The following is a 17,121-nucleotide window of genomic DNA, read 5'->3' on the forward strand; positions in this document are numbered from 1 at the left end:
GTCATTCTCAAACATATTTTAAAGCTTGATATGCAAAATTAATGAAATTTTAGAGATTTACAGATGCTTTTATTTTAAACAATAGATTTGATAGATAAAAATAATATAGACTAATTCATGACAATATTGAGGTAGTTTGATCATGTAATCGAATTGATCAACTGCTCACAACAAGATTTTCCAATTTTGGGACAATATCACCTACGTTAGAACAACCTAGTTCGTTTTCCAATTGTCTTAATGAGCTTCTCAAACCGGTGCAAGCTTTGCCAAAATCTTCTGTAAAGCCCTTGAGATTCCGAAGCTCTGTCTCCGATTCATCGCTGAAGCTCGAGATCTTCTCCAGAGCCATCTTGATCGCGGAGATTTCTTGAGGCGGGTAAAGGCATGCTCCGAGCTCATCAATCTGTATTCCGGTTTCACGGCATAGCTTCAGCAGTTTCTCCAGAGAATCTACTGAGATGGCATCACCACCTGCACCTTCCCGTTGAAGCAATCCAGTGATGGATCGAATAAGTTCCTTAACTACCGCCTGGTTGTTAACTGCACAATTTTCATCTCTTCCGGAGACAAGTCGTTGCCCAACTCTCCGTCAAAGGAATCGTCATCATCGGCATCAGAGATGGATTTGTCTTTGCCTTTTGTAGAGTCGTGAGCAGAAGCTTCGTCTGCTGAATCAGGGGAAGCTGGCTTCAGTTCCTTCATCTCACGAAGCACATCCTTCATGGAAACCGTGGCTTGTGTCATTGCTCGCCCAATAGCTGTGACGTTTGTGGCTGGAGTCTTCTTTAGGGCAGAGCAAGCATTCCATACTGTACCTACGAGCTGTGGGATCGCGAGTTTCTGGGTTTTATTTGATGATGACCCTGCAAATTCGTTCAAGAAAAACCACATCACGATTTTAATCAATGCTACCAAAACAAGTACTAGAAACCATCATGAAGATTCAACTTTCCTGCATGGGAAAACTGTGCATTTTTTTGTAAAAGCCAACTTTTATAGATTACTTAGAATTCTTGATCTCTAAAATAATGGGTATATTCTTGTGCTAACTTGAGAAGAGATCATACTACAAGTCCATAATACAAAAGCATCATTTCTTATAGAATCAAGATTGGAGTTAACTCAATATGTGTGTGTGTGTGTGTGTGTGTGACAGAGAGAGGGGGGGGGGACAGTACCATAGGAAGACACAGCTCCCTGTAAAAGCATGAAACTGCTGTCAACGACTTGCTTTACAGAACCATGTATGCACGACAAGAGAGTGGGACCAGCACCGACTGAACTTCCATGGGAGAGCAACAGGAAACCTTGTAGAGTATTGAAGTATGATGCCATATTTTCTTCAAGGGCTTTAATTTCAGGAGTTTCTCCAGTATACAGCATTCCAACTGCACATAAAGCAATACAAATGCAGATAATTAGTATAGCGATTCGCACAAACGTGTGAATAAATATTGCCTAAATGTGGCTCTTATCCTAACAAAACGATGATAAACAACTAAAGTAAAAGATGCATAGCTTGAAATAAAGCTTTACATAGAGGTCAAACGATGTTTGGAATTAAGGCATAAGGAAACGGATAGTTAAGGTAATCTTTGAAGAAAATTGAGCTAATTACATATAATCAAACGTCAAAAGATACTGCTAATCAAGCAGAAGGTAACAGATACTTAGCTAAGGCAATCACTTCAGAAATTCTATCTAGGTACATTTAATTAAACATCAAACTTCCTATTTGAGCAATATATTATCCTTAATTCATGAATATACAATTGCAGCATGCATAAACCTAAATTTCTTCCAATTATAAATCCTAAATTAGGTTTAAGCAGAACAAACATAACAACATAAAAGAAACAGAATAGCTACAATGAGAGAGAGACCCATGGTAGCTTGTTTGGAGACTTGTTCACCAATCTGAATGACCTCTTTCCAGCTCACTTTCTCAAGAGAAGAGACCGGCGTTTGATCCAATACCTACATAACGCATCTATTAACAGAAGAGCCAAGGAAAAACCACATCGCTCAAAATTGACAAATTCTCAACGAAATATCCAAATTCTGATTGAAAAAGTAAAGGAAAATTGATGAATTACCTGTAATGTTTCGTGTACGGTACTGAGATGCTCACTCAGAACTCGATTCAGCTGCTCCCTAGCTGCTTTCCCCATCTCCACTACGCGCACAATAACACTCACTATGTGTAGAATTCGTCTATGCTAATTTCCATTTTGAGGGTTTATTGAGTGATTTTTTACGACAAATGAAATCCAGAGCTTTAATGGGCTGATAAAATGGGCCAATTAACACGGATCCGGATTCAATTTTCTTTGTTTAATAAAATCGACATAATACACTAATGGGCTGGCTATTGGGCCTTTCATTAAAATTATAATACACTAATGGGCTGGCTATTTGGTACTATTACTTTACTTTAAAAAATAGTTTACAATTATAAAAAAAAAGTAAATTAAAAAATCTTAAACTATGGTCAAGATCTTATTAGTCTCGTAACTTTAAAAATTAGTTGTAAAACACATGAATTTTAACATTTTTCCAATCTTCCCACATATCTAATTTCAGTTTGTATTTAATTTGTCATCTAAAAATTTTTATATGGACGAGATTAGCTGCGAATTTTACCATTTTTCTCAAAACACTTAGTTCATAACTCAATCACGTCATCAATTTAAAACATGTGAGTGTCGCATCAACCACATCAACAACATATTACTAATAGGAAACAAGATATTGGACCACAGGAAAGTCGAGCAAAAATTTGTCGAGACGAAACCATAATTTTACCAAAATTCATGATATTTGCATGTCTTTCAGGTAATTGTACACTACATGCGTAACATACATATATCCCATTGGGGATTTAAGCAGGTAATTGAGTAGAGAAGCTCCTAGATGAATTTTGTGGTTTGTACATAACGCTTGCTAATCATATAATTCAACCTTTTCTGTTGTTTTAAGTTGTTGAAAAATGAAAATAGGAGGTTTAAGGGAATTAGTCAGAGTGAAGAACAAGAAAATGTCAAAAAGTTGAAGGAAATTACTATGGAATATGAATCATTTTTAAAATTGAATAGCAATGGTGGATTCCCATAATGTAGCTTGCCCAATAGAATCTGTAACCTTAGAATAACAGCTATCCACATCACCAAATACTGCCATAATAGTAGTAAAAATTCAGCATTTGACTGATGGTTCTGAGAAATTTAACTCGAGAAGGTTTTGAAAAATATATAACATAATCAGTCACACATGATTCCAACAATCAATTTTTTAAATTAACCTCAAATATTCACAATTATGTATGACCATTAAGAACATCAATGGGAATTTCGCTTATTAAAAACATAAACACATTTTGTTTATAAAGAAAAAATACATGTAATGGAATTCAATGACTAAAGTTAGAGGAGAAACAGAGAGAGCTAATGATTAATTAAATCGAATATTGGAATGTCCATTTCAACACTGACGATTAGTGCTAAGTACAGACGCCAAAGCTCCACAAAAAAACATAAATCAACTGACACATAAACACCTTCGAAAACAACCATATTTTAGAACAAAGCTCTATTTCTCGTTTCATCTATATTTAATTAGAGTAAAATAATAAATTTTTTAGGCTTTTCCGCCCAACAACTTATATAACCATCATACTAAACAAGGAAACTAAATTTTCCACAACATTTTCCCACTGTTTGTAGCAAAACAGTACAAATGGCTTGTCTTCTGCGGCATGTAACTATAACCGTAACCGCGGTTTACATAGGCGGAGGTGGAAGCGGAGAGTCGAGCAAGCAGAAGCTCAACTGCGTGAAGGTGAACGGAAGCAAGAGCTTCGCGGCTGCAAAGATGGGCTTGTTAAGGCAGGACCACGCGATGCCTATGCCTTGTACTGGTGGAGTGGATGAGGACGTGTTGGAGGAGCATCTCCGGCAGAATATTCCGAGGAGGAAGCAAATGGTGGATCCGTATCGGCATGGCGAGATCGTGGATGAGGGATTTGGGTACAGGCAGACTGTGGTGATTAGGTCTTATGAAGTTGGGGCAGACAAAACTGCCACCATTGAAAGCCTTTTGAACTTGCTTCAGGTGATTGTGATGGTTGGGTTATTTTGGAGATTCCTATGTTTTTTTCGATGTTTTTGAGGAAAGAGGAGGTGTGTGTGAATGCTTATGTTTTTGGTGCAGGAAACGGCGCTGAATCATGTGTGGATGTCAGGACTGTTGAGTGATGGATTTGGAGCTACTCATGGAATGATGAGGAATAACCTCATTTGGGTTGTTTCAAGAATGCAAGTTCAAGCTGATCATTACCCAATCTGGTAATATATCTCTGACGATTTCAGTCATGAAATCGTCACTCTATTAAGCAACAGCACTCACAATCATGAGATCGTCACTCAATTGAATAGTCACTGACGACAGAGTCTGTGTGTAAAACAGGGGGGAGGTGATGGAGATCGACACATGGGTTGGGGCATCGGGGAAGAACGGGATGAGGAGAGATTGGCTTCTGAGAAGCCAAGCCACCGGCATCGTATTCGTACGAGCAACAAGGTATGATGAATGAGCAGACAAGGCGTACGTCTGTATCGATCTGTTTCGATGAATACTAATATATGATGTGTGGTGGAACAACAGTACGTGGGTGATGATGAACAAGGAGACTAGGCGTCTGTCGAAGATGCCGGACGAGGTGAGGGCCGAGATCGCGCCATGGTTCATCGAGAAGTACGCCATAGAGGAAGAGGGCCCGGAAAAGATCGAGAAACTTGACGACAAAGCGCGCTACGTGCACTCAAACTTGAAGGTATCTTTCAACTTTACACCTTAACAAACAAGTATAGTAATTGAACTCAGTGTTCTTGGCCGCAGCCAAATAGAAGTGATCTGGACATGAACAATCACGTTAACAATGTCAAGTACCTCCGATGGATGCTTGAGGTAAAGCTCGAAAAATATGCAAGCTCGCTCTAGTTATGCCCTGTTACAATCCTCATATAACTCTTTTAACTCTTTCAATTTGATCAGACAATCCCAGATGAGTTCTTGGAGAAGCATCAGCTCTCAGACATAGTCCTAGAATACAGAAAAGAATGTGGGAGTTCGGATGTGGTTCAGTCTTTGTGTGAGCCTCAATTCAACGAGAACATCGGTCTCAACGGGCACACGGTTTCCTCACAAATCCTTCAAGGAAATGGATTGGTAGGAGCCATAAACCAGAAGCAACTCAGTTACACTCATCTGCTCCAGACAAAGGGGGAGAGCAAAAACGAAGAAATTGTGAGGGGGAGGACAACATGGAGGGAGAAGAAACACAGTGCTAAACTGTTCCCTTCATGAGAAATCATCACAGTTGTTTTTCAGGAAAATTCAGGATCATGAGTCAATATATGTCAAGAAGCATAAACCTAAAACGTGTAGTATTCCCACCTGGAGAGGAAAATCGGAACGGCAACTGTGTGCAAATAAATTGTAGTGTGCCATTGCTGAGACAAGAGTTTTCCGGGGGCAAGCAGCGAAGCAGACACAGCTCAAGAATCATTAAACTATTGTAACCAAATATTTTTGAATGGTAGGGGTGTGTGTGTGTGTGTGTGTGTTTGTAAGATAATTGTACAGTAAGGATCACACATATTAGTAATTCATTGCTGTATTGATGATCACTGTCAAATGTAGTATCATTATAAAAAAAAATTAGCACATGTATGTCTGCTCACTAGTAAAGGCATGAGGAACAGAGTAGTACAATGATACAAGAACATCACGAGTATACAACGAAAAGTTTGATGAGAACGAGGGGAGAACACGAAGCAAGAAGTGTTAGAAAAGTTGATAGATGTAACCATCTGAATATATCAAACTAAGAGAGTACTGTATTTGTTTCTATTCATGAAATATGACTAGGACTGCATAGGAGTTATATACAATTCTGATAATTGTAATGTAAAAGGGACTCAAATACCGAGCTCTTCGTTTAGGTTCTGTAGGTTTTGCGTATATCTAAAGATGGAAACACCAGATTCGTCAAAGAATACTAGACAACAACTTGTTTTTCTGCTGCTTTTGATAGAGCAGAAAACATGAATTCATATTATAACTAAAATATTTTCGAACAGCGTATGGATTCTTACAAGAGAATTTTTTTATTGGAACATTTAAGTGAACAAAATTTCACATTTGGCCAAGCCTGAAGTAAAAAAGAATTAAGGTTGTCTACAATCTACATAGATAATCTTGAGATATAACCTAGAAGAGAATACGATTGAAGCTATAGAAGTATATTTACAACAAGGGTGATTAATGAAAGGAAAAAATAAAGATTTCCTTCAATAAACAATGAGAAAGTGAAAATGAGCTAACCTATTGCCTCTTTCTCTTCATAGATTGATGCAGATGCCATGACCACACAGCCAAGAATATCACGAGTCCAAGTCCGAATAGACTCCAAAATATAACCAACCATGTAGGCATGGCATGAGGAAATAGGCCTGCAAGGGTTTTACATAGCATGTAGTGAGAGAAAAGTTTAACTCGAAACAAAATGCTAGTGAAGTACAATTAGAATAGAAAACCGAACCATGTCCAAACTTGATACAAATGAGAAGCTCTATAATGCAGATAGCGAGGGAAAGCCAGCAAAATGCTCCAACCTTTTTCGCAGGTTTTCTAGAAAGTAGAGAAATCAAGCAAAAATGTGAAAAACCAAAAAGGATTGCTCTATGCAGTCAAAATGTTCAAAGTGAGAGGAGCTACCTGTCTTGTAAGTAGGAATTATATTCACGAATTGTTGGTATTGCGATGAGCCACCAGAAAACCAGCCTATATACAATAAGGGGGTTTTGAGGAGGAATCCAAAGACAGAACTTCAGAAAGAAGGTATTGAGTTCCACAGTCGAGAAAACAATGCAAAGACTGAGAACTTGTAAGAATCGGATTGGACCAAGAAAAGGATGCCATTCATCTTTATCCCACATGGCAGGAGTAAATTGGCCCAGTGTTCTTTTCACCTGTAAAGAAAACGAATATGTTATATTACTCTTGTAGCCACAGTTCCCATAAGTAAATCAAGGGGGTCTACTTTCTAGAGAAAGAAAGTAGAAAGTTCTCTAATTGAATGCACGCATGCCCATTTTGGATAGTGAGAAATATCCACTTAAATTTTGCATGAGTTTCAGTGGCAGATGATAAAAACTGCTCTGGCCTAAAACATTACTGCCTAAGACAAATATGATGAAATAATGTATATAAATCTGGAACTGGATTAGACATTATTAATAGAACTACAACAGTGATATAGAACATGCCTCATAGCAAATTATAGAAAATGGAACTAAGTTCACAAGAACATATGGCAAACAAACTTACTTTGCTAATGATGTTTGGCTGCCTGCTTATACCAACCCACTCGTAAGTTTTTCCATCAAAGTAACGAACAGTACGCATGCCGGCCCAAATACCTGTTAGAAAAATAACGACAGTCAACAATGAAACATATAAGATCTGAGGATTTTGTAAAGAGTGTGATGGAAGTTTAGGGGGAGGAAGAAATTTGTTAGGTCAGCCACTATTATGGTAGAAGTTAACAGTGAGAAAGGACACAACAATGATGTTGCAATTAAAAGAAAAAGATCGATCCATACCAAACCAATTGCAGATTAATATATCGAGAATAATGCTGTCCCACCAGCATTCATTGAAATTTGGCAACATGTGGCGAAAGGTTAGCTGAAAAAACCATAAAATCACTTCAGAAAATAGGGATAAAAGAGAGGCACATGCGTTTAACTTAATGAAGATAAGTAGAAACAAGGAAGAATTGTAAATCTGACCTCCAGTGACTCAAACCCAATTGAAAGTACCCACAAAAGAGGTTGATTGCGAATCATTATAGCTTTTCCCCACCACCCAAGAATATGAGCCACAACGAATACGTCGAAAAGTGTGTCCTAGAAGCAAATAGAACACATGAGTCTAGCTTCAGAGCACATTTAGTTGTTGAAGTAACAACAGAGAGAATTGTTTGAGAAGAATAAAGATAACATACATAAACATTCTTAAACCTGCTTGCTGGATTTTCAGGGACATAAATTCTGCAATCGACACCATATGATCTTTCCGGAAGTTCTACACAAAGGAATTGCTTAGAATTAATACTGTTGCTGAATGATAACACGGGTGACATAAACATATTCCGACAATCAAACATGAATCGGATCAGGTCTTTACCAACACCAAGATCAGGGTGCAGGAATTTCATGAATTGCCTAGCATCATCACGCCTCTGGAGGAAAGGAATAAGTTTATGCATCAGAATTTACTAACACAGTTGTTAAATGCTATACCTAATTCGCATGAGAAGTGAGGTTGAGTCAAATCCCAAAATTAGTCTAAAAAATTCACAATCTCAAGCTAAAATAGACAGCAAAAAAAATTTGACTGCATAATCACTGACCTGGAACAGTAAAAATGTTAAAGCAACAAGGTAAATAACAGCCATTCCATGAACAAGACGCCAAATTGCAGGATGTGGTCGGATTAGCACTCTGACAAAAAAGAGAGTTCGAAATAAAATAAAACAGGGACAAATAAACAATACATGTAGAAATACTACAATTTTTTGGATCCACCCAAAGTTGAGCTAACAGTTGGAAGATGGAGAAACTATTAGTAATCTGCCTAACACCAAGATAGTGAATCTAAGTACAGAATAAGGGCACGTTAAACTCAAGTATATATACATTAAAACTCACGTGGAAGGAGCTTGTAGCAAGCTATAAGCAAGATACACAGCGATCATTGCCCAGACACCCCTACCAAAGCACCAAGAAGAAGTTTTTAAGAACCCGAAAAGAGAAAAGAAGGAATATTCGGCATGCACTAAGATGAAGTTTTGTACAACACACCTTTTCACAGACATTACAGAATCTCCTTCTGAGCTACTTTCGGGGTCAAGCGCTCCACTTACCCATCTGCACAGCATTTTCAAAGACAAAGATGAGGATACTGATACTTCAGAATTAGAAAAGCTAACAAAAAAAAGCAATTTATATGAAGAAATAAAATTATGGAAGTCTCTGATATTTCATTCCAGTATATATATCAATATTCAGTTAGAATTACGAAATACAAAGTGAAATAATTAACTTACACAAGAAAGCATGCACCAATAAGTAAAAGGGTAATAGTACGAGGCTTGTAAGCCCACGCAGTCCATGGATCAAGCTCATCTTCAATGACCGATATGCTCACGCCACCATTTTGATGGCTGACAAGGTCCTTCCGCTTACCTCTCCTCTGATCGTTCACTTCCATACCAAATAGCAAGTACTCAGAGCCCCTACTGCAATACAGGATAGACAAACCATGAAGAAATATACTCTCTTGAGACTCCTTAATACATAAAAGGCATCAGAATATTTTTCATGAGATGAACTGATGAATGGAACTGGGCGTTCTATGCCACCTCATGTATTCCTATCCTGAATTGTTGATTTTCTCTTTTTTTCAGTATCTTGTGGTACCTCAAAGGAAAAAAAAAATCAAGAAAGTTACAACACACATGTCCGAAGCCTATGGTGTTCGAGCTCAATCATACTTTAGAATTTGACAAAGAGAAGAACGTAGAAATTGCACGAATAAACTGTGGTATCAAAAGTTTCCACTGAATGGCATATGCTAAGATACTCTTGAAGAGAAAAGAATTTAACACATCAGACAGCCACTAAACAACTAAAACTAATCCAATCAATTGTTATCTAAATAAAAAGGTGACATCGGAGTCCATTCTGGAGCAGGTCAATTCAAACTATAGCAAGATGCCAACAGCCAAATCTGAAAGTTCACCGTTATATCACAAATTACAATTCCGAATCAGACCTCTCACCATTTGTGACAATGTTGAGTGGTCTAGAACTACACAATAAAGCACCTTTATATGCCAAATGAAATATATACAACAAAGTCCATTTGCTAGGATTTGCAGCCTTTCTTTCCAAATCATTCAAAATTTAAATCATTAAGCAACTGAACTAGTATTGTAGACTTTGCATTTCTGTCCAATTTGACCACTATTTTTTCTTTGTAAATGAGTCTGTAAAACCAATAAAGAAACTATAAAAAAACATTTCTATAAAAAATGATCCAGTAGAAACTACAGAAAAGATCAAAGTCTCTCTGGGAAAAAGAACAAGTCTCTCTAGGAAAAGATGAGAACCAAGCAAAAGTTACTCAGAGACTCAGAAAAAAAAAAGAGTTGGTCTCAGTATTCAACAAAAATAATAATCTCAATTTAATATAAACAGCCATGAAAACAACCCCTAAATTCCATTTGCAACCCATAAACAGTAAAGCGTGGATCACAGAACAGTAACAGTCTATCTGTACAAAACCAACTTTTCAACATCATTATTGTACCCTTTATAAATATAGTATTTTAGTATTTATGCAAAATTGATGATGTCGCTATCAAACTCAAGTAAACAATCCCCAACATTGATTTGGTAAAGCACTTTACTGCATGCAAATTAAATGAAAAAGGGAAATCACAAAACCACCAACAAACCTCCAAATATAGCACACCGATCCAAAACTCTCGAAGCTCAATTTTACTGAAACTCAATTAAAGTAGCAAAAATAACCACCGCCAAATCAACCAAAAACCGGAATTTCACGTCCGGTGAGATTGAGAAGCAGCTCCACGAAAAGAAACAGAAAGATGAATCTTCAATTTTTAGCTGAAAATATGAAAATTATGCATAACGGAAACAATGATTGCGTGCAGAAATGATTAGATACAGTGATTAATGATGCGAAAAAAATGACATGGTGAGAGAAAGCGCATCAAATGTTTATGCATTACTGTATGCTTCTTACTCACGTAAGTGAAAGGCTGGGAGGCGATCGCAGCTGCACGATTAGACAGGGAGGAATCCGAGCCGTCCGATCAGAAATTCCAGATGGATAGACTGTTTATCGATTTGAGAGAAAGGAAAAGGTGCTCGCTTTTACGGAAAAAGGCGACTCTCACTTCAACAGCACCGCTCGTGCGCGCGTGTGCGTGATTGGATAACAAATTAGTTTAATAAACATATGAGATCAGGAAGAAATTTGTGGAATTGGCGAATTGCTTAGTCTCGGAGAGAAGGGGAGGGAAAGTGCGAGCTCGAGCTTTTTTTGTATGTGTTTCAATGGCGGCAGGGTGGCGTTGATGGTCAAACCAAATTGAGAGAGAGAGAGCGAGGGAGAAGAGAGAATCGTGGTTCGAAAATTTGGGGTTGTTAATTTATAGTTGCAGAAATTTATTTAAAAAAATATTTGAGGGGTCTCTGGTTTTGTGGAGACGACGGTGGAGACATGTCGATGATTTCAGGGGAATATGATTTAATTTCTGCCCCCAAATTGTACCATGATAGTATATGAAATGACTATTTAGCCCCTTTTCAACAAAATTTTTGATGTCAAATAATCTTGATTAATCTCTGAGTCAATTTAATTTTGAGAAAAGTTTGAAGTTTGTTACATAGGAAATTATTATTACTCCCTCTGTCCTCAAAGAGTATAAATATTTGATTCGATACGTGTTTTAATAATTTGTAAAGTAAGAGAGATAGTGGTGAATCGGTCTCACCTCATTAGAGACAAAAAAGTTTTTAAAAATAGAAAGTTTATATTTTTTAGGGACAGACTAAAAAGGAAAGAGATTATACTTTTCCGGGACGCAAAAAAAAAGAAAGAGTTCATACTTTTCAGGAACGGAGAAAGCATTATCTACCTAACTTTATTGCAAGATTAATCGGATCCTATCTGTTCAACCTAACAACCTTCACTCTTGTCAAATGGTAGTCCACCAAGAATCAAGATGAATACGACCTAATAATAATATCTCTCCATTGTGTTAAATGAGTTTAATGATAATAAAACAAAGAGGGAACATCATTTTAGGTCTACGAACTTTGCCAAAGTATCATTTTAGGTCCGTGAACTTTGAAAATCTTATTTTAGGTCCGTGAACTTTGAGTTAGTATCATTTTAGGTCTTTTTTACTATTTCCAAGTTTTTTTGGACGAAAATACCCTCAATACCTTAAAATGTATATATTTTTAATAAATTTATCATATACTCATATTTTTTTATAAATATCTTTACAATATATTTTTGACAAATTTTCTAAATATTTAAGGTATTGAGGGTATTTTCGTCCGAAAAAACTTGGAAATAGTAAAAAGGACCTAAAATGATACTAACTCAAAGTTCACGTACCTAAAATAAGATTTTCAAAGTTCACGGACCTAAAATGATACTCTGACAAAGTTCATGGACCTAAAATGATGTTCCCTCTAAAACAAAATAGAAGAAAGAATAAAATACTACTCTCTATCCCATAAAAATATGTGCACTTTCCATTTTCAGCCGTCCACAAAAATATGTGCATTCCATTTTTGAAAAGTCATATCAATTTAATAATGTAGGTCTCCATATCCACTAACTCTACTTTAACTATCATTCTCTTCCTTTATCTTACTTTACCATTCCATTATCCTCATCTCTTTTACTTTACTAATTTTGTCTTAATTACTGTGCTATCTCATTCGCTCATATTTTTATGGGACGGAGGGAGTATAAAAGATAAGAAAAAGTAAAATAAGCGTGATGAGTGGTGAAATCTTAAAAAGAAATATTGTACTTGGTAAAACAAAGAGAGTATAATTAACATGTTTTCTAAATAGTTGGGCCCTAGAAGTATTTATTGAAGTACTATAAAAATGCTTGTGAGGTGCAACATTATTAATTAATGGACAATTCATTTGACAATTTATTCAAGAATTCATTGTAATTCTATACCTTCATAAATGATAGGAATAATTCACATATATACGACCTATTATGGTGCTGTCCTATTTTCTGTTTTTCATTTAATGAACTGCACCTACTTTGGAATATTTTCTCTACGTTTGACAAATTATATATGGTACAATAAGGTGTCGTTCGGTTGTCATGACTAATATCATGAGACTATCCATCTAGGATTAAGTTGTGGGATTATTTTAGTTGGAGGGGGAGGGTAGGGATGTCAATTTAGCCCGTAACCCGTGGGCTGACCCGAATAGCCCGCCAAATTTATAGGGTTAGGGCTGAAAATTTTCAGCCCGATAAAATTACAGCCCGATTAGCCCGCACCCGATTAACCCGCAACCCGTTAGGGCCAGACCCGAAAACCCGATGGGCTGGCCCGGAAACCCGATAAAATTTATATTGTTCAATTTGTTTGACTCTAATTCGACACTTCATTGATTATTTTATAATACAGATTACTGAAAAAATAACTTTCCATTTTATATATTAAATATATAAATTATATATTAAGTTTTTATTAATATAATAATAGATAAATGAATTAGAAACTTCAAATTCACTAAAAAATATATTTAAATTTCTAAACATTCTTTAAAATTTCTTGATGTTTATGTTTTATGTTGCATAAATCTCAAATATTAGTATTTGATCATGTTAATATTTGAGTTTATGCATATATCTCAAATTTATCATAATTAAATATTTTACATTTTATAAATATAACTAATTTTCACCATTATTTATTGGATTAATCGCATGTTAATTTTATCGGTAGCAACCCGATTAACCCGATGGGCTAGCCCGAAACCCGAGCTTTTAGGGTTAGGGCTGAACTTTTATAACCCGAAAAAATAACAACCCGATTAGCCCGCACCCGATTGTCCCGCAACCCGAATAGGGTTGGCCCGAAACCCGGTGGGCTGGCCCGATTGACATCCCTAGGGGAGGGTATGACTAATTATCATGAGACTATCCATCTAGCATTAAGTTGTAGGGTTCAATCTTATGAACCAAACATGATACATATTTAATCATGGGATTTAATCTTGGCAACCGAATACCCCTAATGGTACAATTTCAATAAAGAATGATGATATGTGTATTTGTACACCCATACGTTACTTATGAATGGGGTACACCATTTTTAGGTATCAATAAAAAAAAAACTAAATTGGAGTGTATGATTGGACATTCTTCGTGAACAAATTGATTAAGTAAGCTCTCAAAATGATTCACCAATATAGAGGAACAATAGAATAGTCGAATGTGGACTAAAATAGCTCTTAATTATATCAAGATATAAATTTTTAAATACCTTTTAATAAAAATTGGTGGCAATACAATTTGTTTGTGAATATATAACTATAATTAAAGGTCATAAATCCGAATATTATCATAGAATTCAAATTAAAATATTTTGCCACTTCTGTAAATAACAGGTGCATCAACATGTATCTTCGGAAAAAAAGAATTCAATATTTTGGGAAATAAATTTGATCCCATGTGATTAAAGATAGAGATGGTTGACCATATAAAGTAGTGACTAATGACTATATATATGTCGATAAGATAGTTGTCTTCGAAAATGTCTATTGTTAATAGCAAAACGGCAGAAGTTAGATTCCACACACATCTAATCAATTTCCTAATAAAAACATACATCTAATCACATGTACAAAGTTAAATTGCATGTCCAATCTTGAACTTTATATTAGAATTAAAGGACAATACATATATATAAGTAGAAAAAAATCAATTGGTACTTATTGCATTTTGAATTACTACTACTTTTTATGTATAAGTACTTTTTTTCTTTTTGAGGAAGTATAAACTTTCTTGTTAATAGTTAACTAAGTATGAATAACTTGGTCTCTATGTCTTTGTGGAATTTAAACTCACGACATTTAAAGCTATTTATTTAATCCCATTTTTAATGGTCTCCTGATTCATAAGATTTTGACCACATTATAATATTATGGGAATCACAATCTAAGATCCAAGGTCAAGTTGTATTGGAAATTTGGAATAGTTAAAAGAAAATTAGGGTTGTCCTATCCCCGACCACAAATTACATTTCACACCTCCAAACATATAAATAATTATAAAGGAAAAGGGGTCCTCATAACTTTAGTGTCATTTCAATTGAAAAATGTGGCCCCCAAAATTAGGGATTATCCTATCCTTGGACCACTGTTTGGTGGTTCCGGACCTTGACCACGATTTCGCGTCGAACTGGAACAAAAATTGAACACAGAATCGAAAAATGTCGCTTTGACCTTTGACTTGCGTGTTACTCTCTCCGTCCCCGAATAAGAGTCGTTAATTTCCTTTTTGAGCCGTCCCCCATTAAGAGTCGCTCTTCATTTTTACCATAAATGGTAGTAGGTCACACATTCCATTAACTCACTCCACTCACATTTTATTATAAAACCAATATAAAAAAGTGGGTCTCACATTCCACTAACTTTTTCAACCAACTTTTATTTACATTTCTTAAAACTCGTGCCCGGTCAAACAACGACTCCTATTAGGGGACGGAGGGAGTAGTTGTTATGTCCAAAATGAAGTGACACTATCGACTGGAAGCAAGCGACGACTGGACATGGATGAAGCTCGAGAGAGATATATTGTGTGGTGTTATCAAGTGGTTTTTATATCTGATGAATAGAAAGATATTATTCCATATACATAACGGCTCAACGTTAGGACATTTTCTGGTCAGGGGTGCAATCCAAAAGGAGGAGATGAATATGGTGGCATTGCTCGACGTTTGAATATAAAAATAAATATATAATATGTGAAGTCGGCAAAATCGATAATTTTGGATTGAAATAAGAAAAGCCTGATTAGGTTCTAAAACTGAAACGGCTTGAATCCTTAATTGTCAGTCTAATTACAATTCCACCTTTCAAAAAAAAACAAAACTGGCACTTTTATACCAGTAGCATCACTAGCTATGTGAGTAAGACACTATGGTGGCAAACATCCCAACATACACATAGTATCTAAACAAGGACTCGTGTCTCACATTTTTCTATTAGATGATGTTATGTTTATGACTTTGTTCAACATCAATAATAGTACTATTTTATCAATGTAATCCTAACAAAGTAGTACATGTATGGTAAGGGGTGTCTATTCGGTTGGATAGGGCTCAGGTACCCTACTCGAACCCGAGCTTGCAATTTAGCCTACACCCGACCCCAGCCCGAGCACCTATATTTAGGAATGTCTATTTGGTCGGGCTCGAATATCCTAACAAGTTTTTTTCGGGTGCCAAAACCCGTACATGGATTACTAATAATGCATAAAAAAGTTGTAAATAAAAACAATTGTTGAATAGTAGAAAAAGACAAGAATGGGTATCTTTTAGACAAGGACGAGCATACCTTCCCAAGCTGTCTTGAATTTTTGTAGTCATATTCGATTTCTCTCAAAATTATTTACCTAATCAATTGCATGATTCCGACAGCAAGATCAATGTCGCATTTCGAGACCAATTTAATCCATTTTATTTTAATTGAATCTTGAACTCTTGCAGTTGTAATAACCTATTGGCAATTTACAGCAATGTTGAGTTATGCTCACATGCAGATTTATTCCGATCAAATGCAAAATAATTAGGTAGTTAAATTACATTAATTTGATTCAAAACATCTACTATAGTCTAACATAGTCTAAAATCTAAGTGGGCTATCAAGCCCATCAAAAAGAATGGGAGGACTCCATCATGGATTCATGCTCCACTTTTGCCAAAAAAAAATTCTGCCAATTTTCTGATGAAGTTTTAGCTCAACCAAAAAGAGAATCGAAAACTGCTAGATTAATAATAGTACTATTTCTTATGACTAGATATCGCAATATTAAATGAACTGTATAATAAATTTATTTTTTCCGTCTGTTATAATGCTATTAATGATTTAAACTAGATTTAGAAGTAAGCGGTCAATAAACCTATGGAAAGCAAGATTCCAACCTAAGAGAAAATATTCAATCAGTTGTGCCACTCATTGCTCATGTTATTTTTAACATGATTTCAATATATATATAGAAAGTATTGAAATTATTGAGGGCCTTGAGCCTTATTGCCCCAATGCCCCTTACTAGCTTGGTCACTGGCTAGAATGACAACGGTTCATAGAAGAATTGGAAAATTATCATATAAATTCATATACTAAGGTAATAATACATGGAAATTCAAAATAGGACATCAAATGATGCTTTATTACACAACATATATAG

The 17,121-nt window shown here is 35.9% G+C and overlaps 2 protein-coding genes and 1 pseudogene across 4 annotated transcripts; 1 reads left to right on the forward strand and 2 right to left on the reverse strand.

Annotated features, from left to right (window-relative positions):
• Nucleotides 1–67: 67 nt before the first annotated feature.
• On the reverse strand, nt 68–2,238 carry LOC121782461 (annotated as a pseudogene).
• A 1,289-nt stretch (nt 2,239–3,527) lies between these two features.
• Nucleotides 3,528–6,054, forward strand: LOC121782460 (palmitoyl-acyl carrier protein thioesterase, chloroplastic-like). The gene is made up of 6 exons (XM_042180318.1): nt 3,528–4,113; nt 4,213–4,346; nt 4,468–4,581; nt 4,666–4,834; nt 4,900–4,968; nt 5,056–6,054. Exons 1-6 carry the CDS (start codon nt 3,739–3,741, stop codon nt 5,365–5,367), a joined length of 1,173 nt encoding a protein of 390 aa, XP_042036252.1. The 5' UTR covers nt 3,528–3,738; the 3' UTR covers nt 5,368–6,054.
• Nucleotides 6,055–6,151: 97 nt separating this feature from the next.
• Nucleotides 6,152–11,389, reverse strand: LOC121782458 (CDP-diacylglycerol--serine O-phosphatidyltransferase 1-like). Of its 3 annotated transcripts, XM_042180316.1 has the most exons (14): nt 10,904–11,389; nt 10,589–10,760; nt 9,176–9,367; nt 8,931–8,996; nt 8,778–8,837; nt 8,480–8,570; nt 8,254–8,308; nt 8,072–8,151; nt 7,857–7,973; nt 7,668–7,752; nt 7,393–7,484; nt 6,781–7,034; nt 6,605–6,693; nt 6,152–6,515 (listed from the first exon to the last, which is right to left on the reverse strand). In XM_042180316.1, the coding sequence occupies exons 3-14, from the start codon at nt 9,337–9,339 to the stop codon at nt 6,388–6,390; spliced, it is 1,281 nt and encodes a 426-aa protein (XP_042036250.1). In that variant the 5' UTR covers nt 9,340–9,367; nt 10,589–10,760; nt 10,904–11,389; the 3' UTR covers nt 6,152–6,387. The 3 variants fall into 3 exon arrangements, with proteins under 3 accessions (XP_042036250.1, XP_042036249.1, XP_042036248.1); XM_042180315.1 differs by lacking the exon at nt 10,589–10,760; XM_042180314.1 differs by lacking the exons at nt 10,589–10,760; nt 10,904–11,389 and adding an exon at nt 9,491–10,533.
• Between the last annotated feature and the right edge of the window lie 5,732 nt (nt 11,390–17,121).

Source organism: Salvia splendens, chromosome 20 (assembly GCF_004379255.2).
Source record: "Salvia splendens isolate huo1 chromosome 20, SspV2, whole genome shotgun sequence".
Lineage (NCBI taxonomy): Eukaryota > Viridiplantae > Streptophyta > Magnoliopsida > Lamiales > Lamiaceae > Salvia > Salvia splendens.